Raw genomic sequence first — 17,034 nt, 5'->3', positions numbered from 1 at the left:
CACCCATGCGCCGCCCCGTGACATTTAATTTAAGTACTGTGCAGACTCCTCTCTCTCAAAAAGCTCATTTGGAGGGCGGCTTACGGAGGAAATTATTTACACCGTAATGAAGCGCCGCCTGTCTCCTCTCCACCCTAAACTGCCCCTCCCAGCCAGACTGATATGTCTGGGGTTCTCACACTTTGAGTGTTTAGGTAATTGCAGATTGACAGATTTTATCAGTCCCCTGCTGAGACAGCGTTGCCATACCTGACCCCTGAAACTCGATGGTCCCTGTCCACCACGTTGTTGGAGATCCGTCAGTCAGAGTAGGTTTTCTAAATGACCTGGAAGTGCCTTGACTGCACCCTATTATAGAGGTCAACGGGGTGTAAGAGTGTTCGATAAGGCTGAGGCTGTGTATGTTTTCCTAAACTGGATCAACTAAGACGCCTGAACCAAAAGCAATTATCATCACAGAGTATGTTTCTCCACTCATCCTTTTTTGTGCTAATCACCTCATAGAGGTTCCTTGTTACATCTGAGATAAACATAAATAGAGCTGAGCTTCATTCATCTCGCATTCAAATCTCTTTGTTCCAGTATTAGTTACTCTGTCAGAATCTGCGCTATTATTGAAAGCCCACGCCAAAACTCGCATCACACAGAGAGCTGTTTATCAAAAGTCATTAGCTAGATCATCTAACCCGGGTGTCAAGCTACAGCTCCACCTGCACCTGCATCCCACTGCTGTCAGATTAAATGTACTGGGACATCTGGAGATGCTGCTTTAAATAGAAACCAGCAGGTACAATGCTCGTTCTCCTTCTGATTTAAGATAGATTTCAAAGACTCAAAACAATCTTTTGTGACAGCAGATATCTTTCTGTACACTAACTGAAGAAGACTTCAGTCTAAGACAGCAAACAATCTCGATTGTTCTCACAAGAAGCCTTGAAATAGATTCACCCCTTCTGAAGAATTCATGTCTTGGACCTCTGACTGTATAAAAAACTAAAACCGAACACCTCATTACAGGAATAAGTTTGCCTGGAAATGTGTCTGGTTGTGAATAGTGCAAACGCAGGATCTTACCTGGTAGTGAGACAGCATGTTGAGTCGTTTCCAGTCACCCTCAATCTTTGTCGTAACATCCTCATCCTGAAGGATGACTCGTACTACTCTCCCTTGACGCCACTCTGCAACAAGAACACAATGACAACATCCAGTAACTAATTAAATTCCATTCACATATATTTGTATATTGTTCTTTACAATAGAGATTGTTTCAAAGCAGCTTAACAGAATATGCATGTTTCAATGATAGAATACCATCTGGCCCTAATAAACAGGGAATCTCACATTAAATCACAACATTTCCTTTAATCTCCAATTAAAGATATTAATTGTTTACAGAGTGAAATAACTTGTATAGTTGTCTCTGAATATTAATTGGGGATAGAAAGTATTCAAATACAAAAACTTCATCATCTTTAGCAATCCACAGCAATTATTTTTCTTTCATTTTTGTATGTTTTTGAATATTTGCAATGCATTAAAGGGTTACTTCACCCAAAAATGAAAATTCTGTCATGTATTACTCACCCTCATGTCATTCCAAACTCACAAGACCTTCGTTCATCTTCAGAATACAAATTAAGATATTTTTTCTTTCTACAATAGGTTTCATGCACCAAGAAAACAGAAACACAGATATTATTCACCAATTTCTTCTCTTCCGTGTTAGTCTCGTGAACGTGCATCAAAGACTGACATGGAAGAGAAGAAATTCTTGAATAAGTTGTTATTTTTGTTTTCTTTGAAAAAGATAAAACAAAATCATTAAGCTGTCATTTATGTGTATTCATAAAGTCTAAAGGTAATCTAATAATGTTGTCTGAGTTTAAATGTTAGAAAAAGAAATACATTTTAAGACATACCAAAAGTAGACATTTCTGTAGAATGACCCAAAAATAAGGTTGAACCACTGATGTCACGGGGGCTGTTATAAAAATGTCCTTTCTGGGCCTTGAACATGTCAGTTGTGTTGCTGTCTATGCAGGATCAGAAAGCTCTCAGATTTCATCAAAAATATCTTAATTTGTGTTCTGAAGATGAATGAAGGTCTTATGGGTTTGGAACGACATGAGGGTGAGTAATTAATGACAGAATTTTCTTTTTTGCTTGAATTATCCCTTTAAGCCACTTTTAAGCTTTCACACTCAAGCAAACACAAAAAGACTTAGTGTTGTACAAAAACCTGTTGTGGTGATAAATTTGCTGTTTTTTATAGTATATAGTAATCTTAAAAAAGAATTCTCTTTCTTTAGCTCTGAAAGAAAAAGTGGAGACTTTTTAAAACTTAAAAAATGAAGACAGGAACAATAGAAGAAAAGAGGCAAGGGACAAAGTCTATACTGAGAGAGAGCATGAGAAAGAAACGAAAACGAGAGAGAAAATAAGGGTACGTGAAGGAGCATTTGAGAAAGGGAGGAAAGGAAAGGAAAGGTAAATTAATCTCTTCTGCCCTTTGTTAAAGAGCCGGGCCTTCGTGGCCAGTGGATCGATGGGCGTGATTACAGCCACTGCTGAAAGCCACTTCCTTTTTCATCTGTAGTGGGTCGAGCATCCTGAGCCCAAACGGCCCTGATCGACCGCGTTAAGCCTCCCGCTGAGCTTGCTCTTATTGTAGTTACTGAGCTCACTAGAGATGCACAACAAAATGCGAAGATATTCTCCCACCCTCCCCTCGGCGCCCACCAGCCGCGGCCTGCAGCCTCAGCAAAAACAGCAACGTGAAACGGCGATGAGATGGGAATCAGTGCTGAATGAAATAAACATATCCCTTTGCAGTGTGATGTACGGATAACATGGCCAGGAACAAGAGAGACGTCTCTCTCATTCTTTTTTTTGGACTCCCCTCTGCTGCAAATGAATGTATGATTGGAACGCTAGAGGAGTGAGGCCTCTTCACGCCGCCTGCTGCTATCTTTCGCTCTGATCCCAACCAGAAAAGCAAAACAGCAATCACAGGCAAGATGATGAAACATGTCTCTGGGTGATGAGAATAACTTCAAATCTCCAGGAGAGGCCCGACCATTGTTTTATATCTCGCTACAGTACTGTCTATAAACATGCAAATGAGCCTCGACTCGAAGTGCAAACAGAAAAGTAAACAGAGAGAAGAATGGAAACTAAAAGAAAACTAAAGAAAGCCTAAAAGAAAGAACATGAGAAAACCTAAAACACAAAAAGAAAAAAAGTAACTAAAAACAACAAAAATAAGATAATAATCTTAAAAGACTGGAAGTGAAATGAAAATAAAATAGGGCCGGAGCAATCTCTGCTGAAAACAGCAGCAGGAAGTAGCTGTGTAGAGAATAAAGCCGAAGAGATTGTTAAAATAGAGACTGAGATGGGCTGAATTGCATTGATTTGTCTGCATCACTCTCTCATTCTTTCCCTCTACCTTCGCTCCCTCCATTCTTGGCCTCAGGGGACTGTGACAGAGAGAATTAAAAACAAAGGCAAGGGACAGAAACACTTCGGTCCAATCTGTCTCAGAGGGATCGAGGAGATGGAGGCTACCTCATTCCTATTACCCATTATCTTTATCTGGCCCTCGGATTGGGGCCAGAGAGTGTGCTGGGGCTCAGGAGACCCTGAGATCCGTTTACGGAATGCCAGGATGCCTCCTCTCATACGGGGACGCCCGTTGCTTCATCTTACAACACACTCCCATACACTCCCACCGACATCGTCCAATTCTTCCCCCCTAATAAAACAATAATAAAACAACACGCTCGCCCTCTGGGGCCCATAAAAGCATTTTACACAGGAGAGCCTGTCAAAAAGGGTGAAATTATTTCTTCACTTATCATGGTTCTAATCCCCTATGAATAGACTAGCGTTAGGCTACGACTTGAGAAATGTGCTATATTTGCCACCAAAAAAAGTCCAGTCAGTGTGGAAGGAGTAGTGTACAGAATAAACAATCATATTCTTATTAGAAATTGGTGGAAAAATAGATATGCGTGGATCAGCCTGGCTATTTTTTTTCCAGTAAATGTAAGATGCTCCCACCTGTCAATTAGGTGTGTATAAATAAACTCCCATAGTGCCACAGCTGATATTTGTTTATCAGCATGTGTGTTAAACACACGCGTGGAGGCGGGAAGAGCTTAGTGGTTATAGTGCTGGGGTTATAATAAGTAGGTTGCCAGTTCAAACTCCAGAAACTAGGATTGATAAACTTTAAAGTTACTGGCATCTCCAATGAACCTTATGCACTTTAAGTGATAGCTTGCCTAAAAATGAGAATTGTGTCATCACTTACTAACCCTCATGTCATTGCAAACCTGTATGATGTTTTTCTAACAAACACAAAAGAGTTGGGGGTATGAAAAAAATGAAATTTTCAAAACATGAACTTTTAATGACAGAATTTTCAATTTTAGATGATTCTTTGTTCAAACTGTTGTCTGTTGGAATTTGGTTGAAGGATGTAAAACCTGGCTTACAATCCGTAAATTACTGGTTCAGAAAATTAATGAAATCAATAGTTACGGACATGTTCTATCACCTCTAAGTAAGACTAAACCCAGAGAAGACAAATAAGACACTTAAGGGTATTTAAGGTGGACTGTCTTTGACATTAATTTATTGTAAGTGGCTCAGGATAAAAAGGTGTCTAGCAAGTAACAAAATGTACAGTTTGGAGTTGGAAGGTGTGTGTAAACCATAATTGTAGTTTCAGAGCAGACACAGATTCTCAGCGGCATCATGTGATTGTGTAAGCCACTTAGCTCTAGGTGCACTGACCCTGCTTTGTCCCAAATGTCTCTTTGGATAAAAAGCGTATACCAACTGTCTTTGCTAGTGGAGTGTTTTTTAAAGAATTGGGCTAATAATCCCATGGTCAGTGGTTTGAATCCCATAAGGGGCAATTTATGGACTTTATTATTGGAACCTCTATCATGATTATGCCCTAGAACCCTTTCTCTCAAATGACAAACCACAGATTTTGAGATAGGCCGATATTGATGTAATGAGTACCAATTACCTTCATTTGACCCATCAATCTGCAAAAGTCAGTGTCATTGATTTACACATTGAATCTCCTGTCCAGAGCAAATGAAGGGCTGATGAGGAAAACAGCATCTAATGTTAGTCATACCTAGGTCCATGTCAGAGGCTTTTGGTCGATGCGAGTACGGGACGTTCTTGTAGATGGCGTCCAAGATCTTCTCCTTGACCTGGCTGATGGTGTCACAGTTCAGCACTTTCACCTGAACCTCAGGGCTCTTCTCGTTGTCTGGATGCATGCAGTTTACCACCTACACAACACAGAACAAAATTACACCAATTAGCACTAGTGTGGGAGACGCATGAATATTTATGCGGCTGCAAAATGATCTATCTTTCTAGTATTGAGAGATGAAAAATGCTAAAATGCATTTGTGTATGTGAGCCGAAGAATCAAGAGAACAAATTTCTTTATGTGCTTAATTGTATTCTGATGGGTGAAAGTCATCTAGTCAAACCTGTAAGGTCTGCTTCTAAATGAGTAAACGTAGTCAGTAGGGGTAACGGCGCAAATGTAAAAGCCCATTGGCCACCCTGAGGGAGCCGTCACCTCACTCACCTCAGCTTGCACCAGTCTGCAATTAACACGCTAATTTTCCTCATCTTAGTTCCTGTTAGATTCTCCGTCTCCCATGATAGCCATCATTAACGCCACCAATGGTAGCGTCATCATCATCAGACGTAATTACATAGCTCGTAGTTGGTATAAAAAAGCTGTGAAGGCCCTTGCTGACGACTGTTATGATAAAAAACCCACACACTGCAAAAGAGCTCATTTACTTACAGTCCAGCAGTATAATGGACTCTCCTGAAGGACCAAAACCAGAATCAATACAATTAAATGCACTGTGTGTGGGCTGTAAGAAAAGGCTTTGTCAGACCTTTAAGGGATGGAGCGTGTTTCCCCACAGAATAACCTCTAATAAAGGCCAGCGCTAAGCCCTATCTTGGACTAAAAAACAGTGTCAGAAAACCATTCCTACTGAAAACAAAACCAAACTTTAATCCAGATCTGAGATCTATATAGTATAAATAGTATGAAGGATTTCAGTACAGCCGGAAAATGCCCTCCATATCTTTCTAGGGAAGGCAGAATGTGCTTTTGGTAGTAGCTTGTATTGTGGTGAGTCTGCAGCCGTTTAAGTGTTTTGGAAGTGAGGACAGAATGATGAAGCTGAAATGGCTCCTACAGTCATCAAATCAGTGCATCAGTGCAGCGTTCAAAGGAACGGGTCGGATGCCAAGAGATGACACTAGTCGCCACATTCCTCCTCTTTCGTTTCTTAGTCGCACACAGAATACAAATTACCCTTCTTACGTGGTGTCCCAGTAAACAGGCCGTCCTGACAACACGGGCTTAGCTCATGCCTGTCACAGTGGCCAGCCAAACACAACACTGCCAATCACCACAGGACAGCAGACAGGTCAAAGGTCACAACAAGCCTGCGTGTTCCCTGTCAGGCGTGAAGCCTGTGGGCATTGCATGCTGCGTCAACCCCAACAAATTACCTTACCCTTCTCTCTACCTCCACACCTGAATGCTTTCACGCTTCTTAGCCTCTTTCTCACCCATTTATCCTAGTCTTTTTCTTCATTCCTATTTTAGTATACTCCTCTCTTTCTCTATCCTTCCAAAACTGTTCCTCGCTGTGGTTCAGAGCCTTACCAGAGTCTTGTAATCAATTTGCTGTCTGATGAGCTTGTCTTCACTGAGTGAGTAGCGGGCTTCTCCGGTGATGGAGTCGATGGGGCCTTTTTCCATTTGTTGCTTTATGGCACAGAAAAGAGAGAAGAGGGGCTCCCCGGCACACTCCTACACAAGGAAAAAAGACACTGTCACTTTCACTCTCTTAAATTTCACACCAACCACCTACAGAGAATGTGGGCTGTCATTCCCTCATTCAGTAACAGTTATAGACATTTTGAAAGGAGCTGTACAGTCGTGGAACTAGTGTGTCAATTTCAAGTGACGCAACAATTTCAATAGTTAAACTCGATCCTTGGTGGACAGACAGAGCAGGGACTCACTATTAAATATTGTATAAAGTGTTGCGTTTTCAGCCTGGTGTCAAATTTTGTACCATATTAATGTATTTACATACTTTGTTATGATTATAAAGAATTGCGGCATGCAATTAATTGACACATCTGTACATATACATCTCAAAGCCATTAAAATAATCTTTATTTTACGTGAAAAAATTTTCAATTTAGCTAAACATTATCTGTTAACCATTTTTTAAGATCAAGCAACAATTGGTAGACCCCCTGCTGAAGATCCCTGAGCTGTGTCTGTAGTTGAATTTGGAAAAAAATATGCTTGTTGAAATGAGAAATGGCCAGTAAAACTGACTAGTGGTCTGGGCAGCTGGTCAAGCACTGTTCAATAATACTCAAACCAATGTGCTGTGACTGCAATAATAATGTTATGGTTTCGCATGGATGAGGTCACAATAAAGTCCTTCTCTTACAGTACAGTCCAATTTGAGCTTAAATGAATCCTGAAGCTCTCAAGTGATGTTTCAGCTTCATTCACTCAGGTCTAATCCGTTAAACCAGACTGGACAAAACAGCCCTGACTTCCAGAATTTATTGCCTGCTTTGTACATTCCAGAATTTCAGGACATTTCTGTACACTTGCGAAATTGCACATGCCATGTTTTGATTGCAGCAGATGTGTTTATTAAGAGATTAATGACAAGTGCTAGAGAGAACCACGGTGGTGCTGACGGCCACAGTGCTATATGTAGAATTGAGCAGCACCTGCTAAGCCGACTGTCTCATTATAGGAACAGAAAAGCTGAAGTCAGCAAGAGTTTGCCAAGTTTAAACCCTCTTTGATTAAAAGTGCATGCAGGCATACTTATGTACAGATGTACATACACACCTACACGTATTCATACGCATATGCAAGACACACACACACTTTCTCTGTCAAACACCTGCAGTGCATCACTGCCAACACTCCCGCAGGACTTCACTTGACTCCTCTGTGCTCAACAGTGCATGTGCCAAATGACCTTGAAGGTGACTGATCTCCTTTCTTTGCATATCGGTCAACCACTAATCTGAATATTCTTACATTTCAGCTGCCCAGACCTGAATATGTAGTAGGACAACATATCCATATGCACAACACAGACTTACCTTGAGGAATTTGTATAGCAGAAAAGTGAACCAATTTGTGAGCATTTTCTCAGCCACAGACTCCGTTCTGGAAAACAAACAAATACAAACAGAGTAAATAAATAAATAAATAAAAGCAGCACAAAGCCACGATTATCACTGTGAGTGTCACGCACAAATGCGATTACCACGACCATGAAAAATTCACTTCACAAAGGACGGTGTCTCCTAATGAATAGGACTTTGTTAAACAAGCATAATTGCTGGAACATGAATTGCGCTCTGGAATCTATAGCCCCAATCTGCGGGCTGTCTTTATTACCACAATAATCCACGAGACCCTAATACAAGAAACCCAATTAAAAGCCTTTATATGATCCGGCTGGATTGATGCCAAGTGAACCTGCTCTGGCCTGGAATAAGACCGGACTCATTTCCTTCCCCCCCACAGTCTGGCTATTGAGCTCGAAATGGATCACGTTACAATAGGTGGCTGAATGGAGGGCCGGGGTGCATTGGGGTACATCACGATTGGCTAACACCTTCTCTTGGACCACAGGCTCTGATCCGGCATGAGAGATGTACATACATAATAACTATAACAAAGTGAAACTCAATATACGTGGATCCGGTGTCTCCAGCCTGTGTGTGCCGCAGGGAGCTGGTGAATTGCCAAGGCGCCCTGCAATGAGCCATGGCACAGAGCATCAATATTTCAGGATTACAGCATTGTGGTGTGTGTGCTGTGTCTACGCCTCCTCTGCCGCCCTGTATCCCAGCTGCCACCTGCATTCCCTATGTCCCGCTGCCGTATTGAGACCCGCCGCTGCGCAGTACCGTGTGTACATGTGCACGTATGTGTGCCTGCGTGTGCCCGCTAAGCTGGCGCAACACCTGGAAAGGATTAGTGTCCCCTTGTTTTGTAGCCACTGCCTTGAGTGGGCCAAAGAAGGACAGGTCCAGAGGTCAACGGGGTCACGTTTCATCTTTCCTTTCATCTCCATCCTAACACTGCCCTGTAATCATCCTCACTCCCGACTGTTCTCAATTCCTGGACCAATTACAAGAGAAACGGCAGGCGGGGGAAAACCCGGAGATGGACTGCAGTACAAAAAACAGATAAAGGAAGAAAGCACCACCTTTTCGCCTCGGTGTACTGTTATTCCCATTAGCTTTCTCTTTCTTGTGCTATCGGCTGGTTTGATGGTAATTATTGTTGGCAAGACCCCATAAACTCACTTACCCATATCCTGTGTTACCTCTCGGCTCACCGGAGGGAGAATAAGTAGCCTCGTTGCCAGACAATCCTGGCACAACCTCTCCATAACTCTACCACAGCGCCAAGAGCAACCAACTATCACTGTCCCCCAAATCCTTATGTCACATATCACTGGCACAGAGAGCGAGAGCTTGTTTGGCTTTGGTTTAGGGAGGCAGGAAAAGCGATGCCCATCCAGCGGTGAGGAATGGGATGTGGGCAGCACCTGGTGCTTAGTTCCCCCTGATTAAACAGCCATTTCGAAGTGGAACCGAGTAAAATCTGCTGGAGGATTCCTCCATGCCGAATGTGCAAAGAGGCACATTGGAGCTATGCTCCATAAACAAGAGAAAGAGGTACAGGAAAGAGCGCCATATATCTTCCTCATCATCTCTCGCATCCAGCAAAGGCCATTTACATTTGATGCTGCTTTCTGCCACCGCAAATGGATGTGAACAGCCAGCTCTGCCAACGTCGAGGACCTGAGAGTGGTTTATGATTCCAGACCCTGCAAAAATTAGAACTGTCACTCTATGACAGATACTGCACTGCAAATATGTGTTATATGCAGAAAATGCATCTCGTAAACAAGTTGCTAAGCGTGTGACGTTGACTGAGTAAAGAGAGTTGGTCTCAGTCTGCTATAAAACACCTGGCTAATAGGCTGACGTTATTTACCTTGCAGCATCAGGCTTTATTTTCTTAACCAAACAATCGTCCATTGAAACAAACCCCTGGTAATGCACATGTGTTAAAGAACGCAGCTTGAAGCCAGGAATAATTTCAATTTCGCACTCCGCCTCACGTGGAGAAGATTGTCCGCTCGGCGCACTGTCGGGTCCCGCTGCGTAACCATGGTCCCCCTTCACTAAGGATTATCCCCAGAGAATAATCACAGGACTTCTATTCAGCTCTGCCTGACTCTGTGTGTGTGTGTGTGTGTGTGTGAAGGAACTGGATTCGAAGGAGTTGGTCAGTAAATGTCTGAGTGAAAATATGTGTTTGAGCATATGCAGGACAGGAGACCCACTGATGCCATACATAAAATGGGCTACATGATCTAAGAGGTTATTTTTATTCGTAGACGAGGAGAGTAGGCTGCAGGGAGCGAGGAAGAAGAAGAAACACGACAGATGGTTCTAGAAGCCGCCCGTTAGTTAGTTAGCCTGTGTGTGCTTGTGAACTCAGGTTGAGGCTGGACAGATGGGGCGGCCGTCGCGAGCGCTTTCTTGGAAATGGGGAAACGAAAGCTGGTTGGAGGCTTCTGCCAAAGATGTCCTGCTTCTCTGCATTTTAAACACAGATTTGGAAATCATGCAGTGAAAGAGAGACAGGGATGAGAAAATTATTCTCAGACAACAGCTTAAGCTTCTCTGTTCTGGCCCACTGCTCCGTATCGCTCTTTGCTAAGCAGGTGCTGGAGGTTAGACAGGTTCCATGTGGTGAAGATCGCTCTATATACCCGTGAGGGTCTAATCCATTGAAATATATGGACTGAAACAGCGCTTCTCATCTGGAGGATAACAACCCAAAAATGAGCAGAAAAATCCAACATTAACAAATACTGTTTTTGCATAGTGTTAAGTCTTAAGCAAAACCTGCTGAGAGCCACTGGACTATAATGGGACACTGTAGCTAAACAATCTCCAAGTGCAAATGCACTTGGTACTTCAGGTACATACAAAAAGGTGACAGTTTTTTGTCTCTAACAGAAGCCTGACTGAAACGACGAAAAATCTCTTTTATTTTCCACCGCTAATATGTACAGCAGCTCTTTGTGCAATTAATCTTCCCTTGGCTTGTTTCAATTAATCACGCCTGCCATCAAGGGTGTTGAATCAGTTATGATTCAGTAAGGGAGCTCCTCTTGTAGCTGTCACATGATCAGCCTCTCGCTATTAGCGAGCTTGTTTTGACCAATACATTATTTTGCATTCCATGTCATTATTTTGCTCTGAAAGCACTCATCCCAGTAGTTTCAATTAGCAAAAATATCAGAAGTGTCAGTCAACTGACTTTACAAATCGATCGCTAGAACATTAAGAAAAATTAAAGAAACATTAGAAGTGTTCAAATGAGCGGAGAGGGGAAAAATCAATATGGTATCGTAATAATTTTGCCCTCTATGCTGTTAGATTACAGGGATACAAAGGAGTTGATTGCATGGGGAATTGAGGTTCACATATCTCCCTACATTCAGTAGGTTTTTAGCGCACTGTTAATTGGATCTCAAACTAATTATTTCCAATTACAATTTAATGATGAGCATGTCAGTGCATTAAATGTTTGGGAAAGAAAGTGTGCATTTTGATGTCCCCCAAAGCAATTATTCCCATTCAGCGTACTGTAGAGTCCAGATATAAAAGACGATTTGCAAAGGTCATCTGCTCTCTTCTATGAAGTTGACTATAATTAGAATCAGGCAGATTGAAATGATCCCAAAATTTAGAACATGCGCTCTGTTGATTACACTCACTTGAGGGGCATTTATAATCAGTAAAACCCACTGAACTGCAGGACTAGATTTTTGAGATGACTCTTCATGTGTAATGTGTCTAGTACCTTCTGAGTAAGAGTTTGGGATGGTTCTTGCTTTCCAGGTTCTTGTCAATGAGGTCAGACAGCAGGTGTTTGAGCACGTCCGTCGCATACTCCAGTTTGCTTTGCAAAACGGTCATGATTAAGGAGGCGACATTGCCGCGGTCTCGCATGGAGAAGCCTCTCTGAGACTCTAGGGTTCGGATGAAGGACAGCAGGAAAACCTTGTTGTTAATAAGCTGTCCAAATAGTTTTAGGCCCTTCTCCACCTGTTCCTGTCTGTAACCTGGCACCTGCAGCAAAATGGTTACAAACAGATGACATTTCACAGCCTGAATGTGATATTTACACAGCATCAACATATTTATGACACCATTTGCTTTATAAATACACATCCTTGGTCTTACTCTGCACAATTTATTAGTGAACGTCATTCATAAGTAAAAAGGAGAATATTTTATTTCAATTGTTGTATTTATTTATGTACTATTAAGTCCCGCTTTACATTTTCTACATTTTAAATCGGAAATGCATTCAATGATGGCATTATTTAATGTCGATTTTAAGTAGCCTATTCAATTAGAGCTAACCAACTTATCACAAATTTAAGATTGCTCACTTAAACTTCAGGCTTATTTGAATGAAAAACTTTTTCCAGCTCTTTCATTTGGCCTCCAGCATTTGTTAGACCCACAGGCAGAGAACCAAATACATTAAACAAATAAAAAACAAGGACATATATGAACAGCGTACATCTAATAGCAGCTCCTCACTGGGTTAAGATGCATTTATTGTGCACTTAGAATATCTAATACCAAAAACACTTCGATGTCATTTTCCTCATCAATAATCATTAAACACCTGTCAGAATCTCGAGACGGCTCCTGTCATTAGCTGTGATTTTACAATAAACTTTTCCAGAGAGAGGGGACGTTTATTCCAATTAAGTCTTAATTGATATAGCTGATTAGAACCAGAGCTCAGCTGGCATAAGCAGGTAAGGTATGGCTCATATGTTGGCTTTATGTGTGTGCGATTCAATTAAAACTGTCCATCACTGTCATAGTGGGGTGTAAATAACCCGTAGCTCGGTGTATCCTGTGTTAGATTTTAATTCTGTTCCACACACACAGGAAAAAAAAAAAAAAAAAAACAGTCGCATGTCATTACTGTTATTAACGAAAGACTGATTGTGAATCAGAGAGCAGCTCATTACTTTAAGAAAAAAAATGAGCGAGAGAGAGAGAAAGAGCACGCATGTAGATTATAATGAGAGCTGCTGCCTTTTGTTTACTGAGGGTGAACACAAACAGCGCAGTGACAGCTTTAATTCCCAACTACCCCACTGTGCTGTTAGTCCTTCAGATGCGAAAAACAGAAAGGAAAAAAATATACTTAGCAGACATTATTGTGACTGTTCCTCACACAGGTACAATGTGCAGTAATTACATGCATACATGAATATGCAAATATATGCATGTACATCTCTGAAACTGGAGTTAAAGGATGCAAATTTGTTATTTCACAAAACATTTTTGCATCAGTAAAATTGATTACCTCCAGGTCTCTAAGTACAGGGTGCTCCTCGATGCCAGGGAACAGGACTCGCATTGTGTACGTGCGGTAGTCCAGGAATGGAATACCAGCTCCGTCCAGATCACTGGTCAACTCATGAATGTCTGTTTGTAGCTCTGCAAATGCTGTGGAAATGCAAAATGTGAAAAACAAATAGTCTGAGATCAGTAAATACTTCCCAGCCTGTGCAAACATTGCAGAGGCTTTTTTTTTGAAGTTCTTTGATCACTGTTTACTGGATTGTTCAAATCCGAGCAAATTCTGACTCATGATCTGGATTAAAATCAATTTTCAAATTCAGAGTCAAACCACTTCCTGACCACTTACCCTCCTTACACTCCAAGGCTACTCTGGACTCCAGGTTGTCCATTTGCATCTGCAGGCGTTTGAGAGTGAGGTCGCTCTCACGAGATTTACGCTTGTAGGCAATGAGGACAATGACGATGAAGAAGATGAGAAGGCCTCCTGCCCCAGCAATGCTAATGACGGCGGTGCTGCTGAGAGGGCTGTCTGAGGTGATGTGGACCACACCTGGAGAAAACTCGATGCCACCTACGCGAGCCTAAAATGGAGCAAAATTTTTGAAGATTTGAATGAATCCAACACTTTATAGTAGATAAAATCGTTAGACTGCTACCTGAGCTACCATTCGAAGCAGATATACATCTAAAGATGGAGAATACTATTTTATTTGATGTTACTGGGTCATCATAAGGCCAGTTCATGACTGTAAAGGTCTGTGGCACTTTCTTTTGTACAACTGTCAACTAGCAGGCAGTGAATTAGGCAGCCACCCACAGTACCCGTTGAGAAGCATAAAAAGTTTTATTAGGTTTTTCAGCTCTAATAAGCCTTATTGGGAAGGTATTTTCTATTTCTGTCTGCCTCTCAAAAAGTACAATAACCACAAAGTCCCCAAAGCATTAGTTAACTGCGAAAAGTGGATATGAGCCCCAGTATTCTGCAGCTTACCAGAACCTTGTGGCGTCCAGTCAGATTGGGCGATTCGCAGAGCAGTTGAGTATCTGATACAGTTAATGTGCAAGGTTTGTCTCCAATCAGAACAGTGTAGTTCAGCTTCCCATTGCCACCCGGGGCTGGAGGGAGGAAGTTTCTACCCTGCAAATCACATTTACAATTTGTATCAACTGCAATTGACAATCGAAAGACAGACAATGCTGAAATTTACAATGCTTGATTAACCTTGAGTATGATGGGAGACCCTGGCTTGAGCTCCTGGACCCCAGACACACTGAGCGGTTCAAACACTGGATTTGGATAGTAGATGAAGTTGGTGTTGTTGAGGGACAGCACAGACTGAACGTTGTCCAGGATGAAGCCGAACTCATCAGGTCTCTCTGGCACTTCCTTCTGCCTGCTTAGACTGTAGGGAAGCTCTGGGGCCATGCACTGCATAGTGGTGGGACTCAAAACCTGGCATATCTGGTTAGAGGAAATAGATGATATTGAACATTCAGTCAGTCATTTGCAGTCCATGTGCAATTTAGAATAAAACAAACATTTAGATTTACAACTATTCTCCATTGCATGAATAAAAATACCTGGATTTAACCTCAACTTCCTACAAAGGGGGTTTTGTCTCAACAAAGCAGCACTAAATTATTAGCACTTTTAAAATGGCCACACTCTGATTGCGCCTGCAGTGCTGGTGACTCACCGACGGGTAACTAACCGCACTTACCTTTGGTTCCCTGAAAGAGATTTGACATTGTCATCTCTCCTTGACTTTCAGTCTGTCTTCATCTTTCTCTCACATAGGTCACATATACATACTGCAGCTAAATGCGCTTGTCAGACCATTGAGTACTTAATTTGATTCTCTATACATTGGTATTTACAGAAAGTCAGTGTTTCTCAGCCCACTTCTTTACTTTTCCCCCTTCAGGTCAAGTTTATTAAATGTAAAGTCATGGCGTAGGTTTATTCAAACCTATACACGCATTTCCTTTGAAGCGTATAAATAAAAAGCCAGACAAGACCCTTGAGTTTTGTGAACCCACACTGCTTTGCAATTGGTTGTTAAAGTACCCAGACAGCAGACTTGCCATCAAAAACATCCCTACAGATATCTCCAGTCATTTTAATTGGATTCCTCACAAAGCCGTAGCAGCCAGGCAGTCGAACCTTCACTTCTTCTAACACAAAGATTTCTATGGAAGGTCGTAACGGGTGGAAGTGTTCAAGATAAAACAGATTTCAGGTCAACTTTTTTTTTTTTTTCAACGCAAGTCTGGTCAAACTCTTTTCAGACTAGTTATGAGCGATCGCATTACAAACAAGGATATGAGACGTCTTGTGCCCCACAAACAACTTCTTTCAGAGACTACAAGGTAGGGTATGACTTTTTTCTGCCGTGCTTTGAGGAGCAGTGTGCCAAAGCCTAATCATATCGCAGCCCAGATGCTAAACGCGGCCATGTGTGAGATACGTGCACGAGATAACATTACGCTCTTTTGTCTCTGCTGCCTTTCAATCAGATCTCACTGAGTGCAGCCTCCCATGGCTCTTTGGGTCCATTCTGAAGACGGGCAACATGATAGCCTTGTCTATGCATCCACCCTGTGTTACGGCATTCTCCTCTTTCCTGCACAATGGGAACATTGCTGCTACTGCTGCTGAGACCTGGCAGTTTTCCTGTTCTCTGTCTGTTTCTTTGTCTCTCTCTCTCTCATTTCCCTCTTTTATGCAGCTACTGTCCTGGATCCAATGGTGCGCGGCCGACACAGGTGATTGGAGCAGGGGGAATAGCCTGCTAATGGTCATTCCAGTTCACTAGCCTCAGGTTAGGTGAAGGCCGAGTGATCGTTTACTGTGGAAAACGTTTGCACTTACGTTGACCGTCTCCAAGTTCTTATACTTGGCTCTGATGAGAGGAGTCTGGATGATGTCCAGGTTTGTTCCAGTCACAGTCAATGGTGTGTTGCCACTGTGAAAACAACACCATGTTTGTTAAACTTTCACTTAGGTTCTTTAGATAATTTCTTTTAGATTAAAATCAACAATGCATACATTTTCAACCATAAAATGTTCATAATGATAACCAATTTGAAAAATTGCTCAGTCTGGGGCAACATAATGGGTTGTTTCCCCAACGACCTTGTTTTAAATGGCTTGTAGTACACACACCTGAAAATGCTCCACTCAGGTTCAAGTTTGGTGATGGTGGGGTCCTCCACATACTCAAACTTGAGATCTTTGTGAATATGGGCTTTATCCACAAAGACAGATACTGACACATTTCCGTAGCCTTGCATGGAGGCATGAGAACGACACGTTATCCACTGTCCTCCTCTCCTGTTTTGTCAAACAGAAAAAAACAGTGTATGAGACTGAAAAAAAGAGATGTTCTTTATTTAAGTTTTAAACTAAAACTTTCAATCCAAAAAATGGAAATTCTATCAGGTGACAGAAAATGACAGTTTTCAGGTATCAGTCTACGGAAGCCATGGAAT

The 17,034-nt window shown here is 41.9% G+C and overlaps 1 protein-coding gene across 1 annotated transcript in view; it reads right to left on the bottom strand.

Annotated features, from left to right (window-relative positions):
- Window positions 1-17,034, bottom strand: part of LOC127163878 (plexin-A4) — a 91,609-nt gene that overhangs the window by 16,955 nt on the left and 57,620 nt on the right. Inside the window, exons 13-23 of the mRNA XM_051107364.1 lie at window positions 16,709-16,876; window positions 16,415-16,508; window positions 14,765-15,004; window positions 14,534-14,680; window positions 13,889-14,123; window positions 13,544-13,686; window positions 12,011-12,279; window positions 8,212-8,278; window positions 6,731-6,877; window positions 5,156-5,315; window positions 1,075-1,178 (exon numbers count right to left, since the gene is read on the bottom strand). Of these exons, the coding sequence (XP_050963321.1) occupies window positions 1,075-1,178; window positions 5,156-5,315; window positions 6,731-6,877; window positions 8,212-8,278; window positions 12,011-12,279; window positions 13,544-13,686; window positions 13,889-14,123; window positions 14,534-14,680; window positions 14,765-15,004; window positions 16,415-16,508; window positions 16,709-16,876 (1,774 nt within the window). The remainder of the gene's footprint in view (window positions 1-1,074; window positions 1,179-5,155; window positions 5,316-6,730; window positions 6,878-8,211; window positions 8,279-12,010; window positions 12,280-13,543; window positions 13,687-13,888; window positions 14,124-14,533; window positions 14,681-14,764; window positions 15,005-16,414; window positions 16,509-16,708; window positions 16,877-17,034) is intronic.

This window comes from Labeo rohita, chromosome 4 (genome assembly GCF_022985175.1).
Source record: "Labeo rohita strain BAU-BD-2019 chromosome 4, IGBB_LRoh.1.0, whole genome shotgun sequence".
NCBI classification, from domain to species: domain Eukaryota; kingdom Metazoa; phylum Chordata; class Actinopteri; order Cypriniformes; family Cyprinidae; genus Labeo; species Labeo rohita.
The sequence above is the reverse complement of the archived record's forward strand: the minus strand, read 5'-3'. Positions and strand labels throughout refer to the sequence as shown.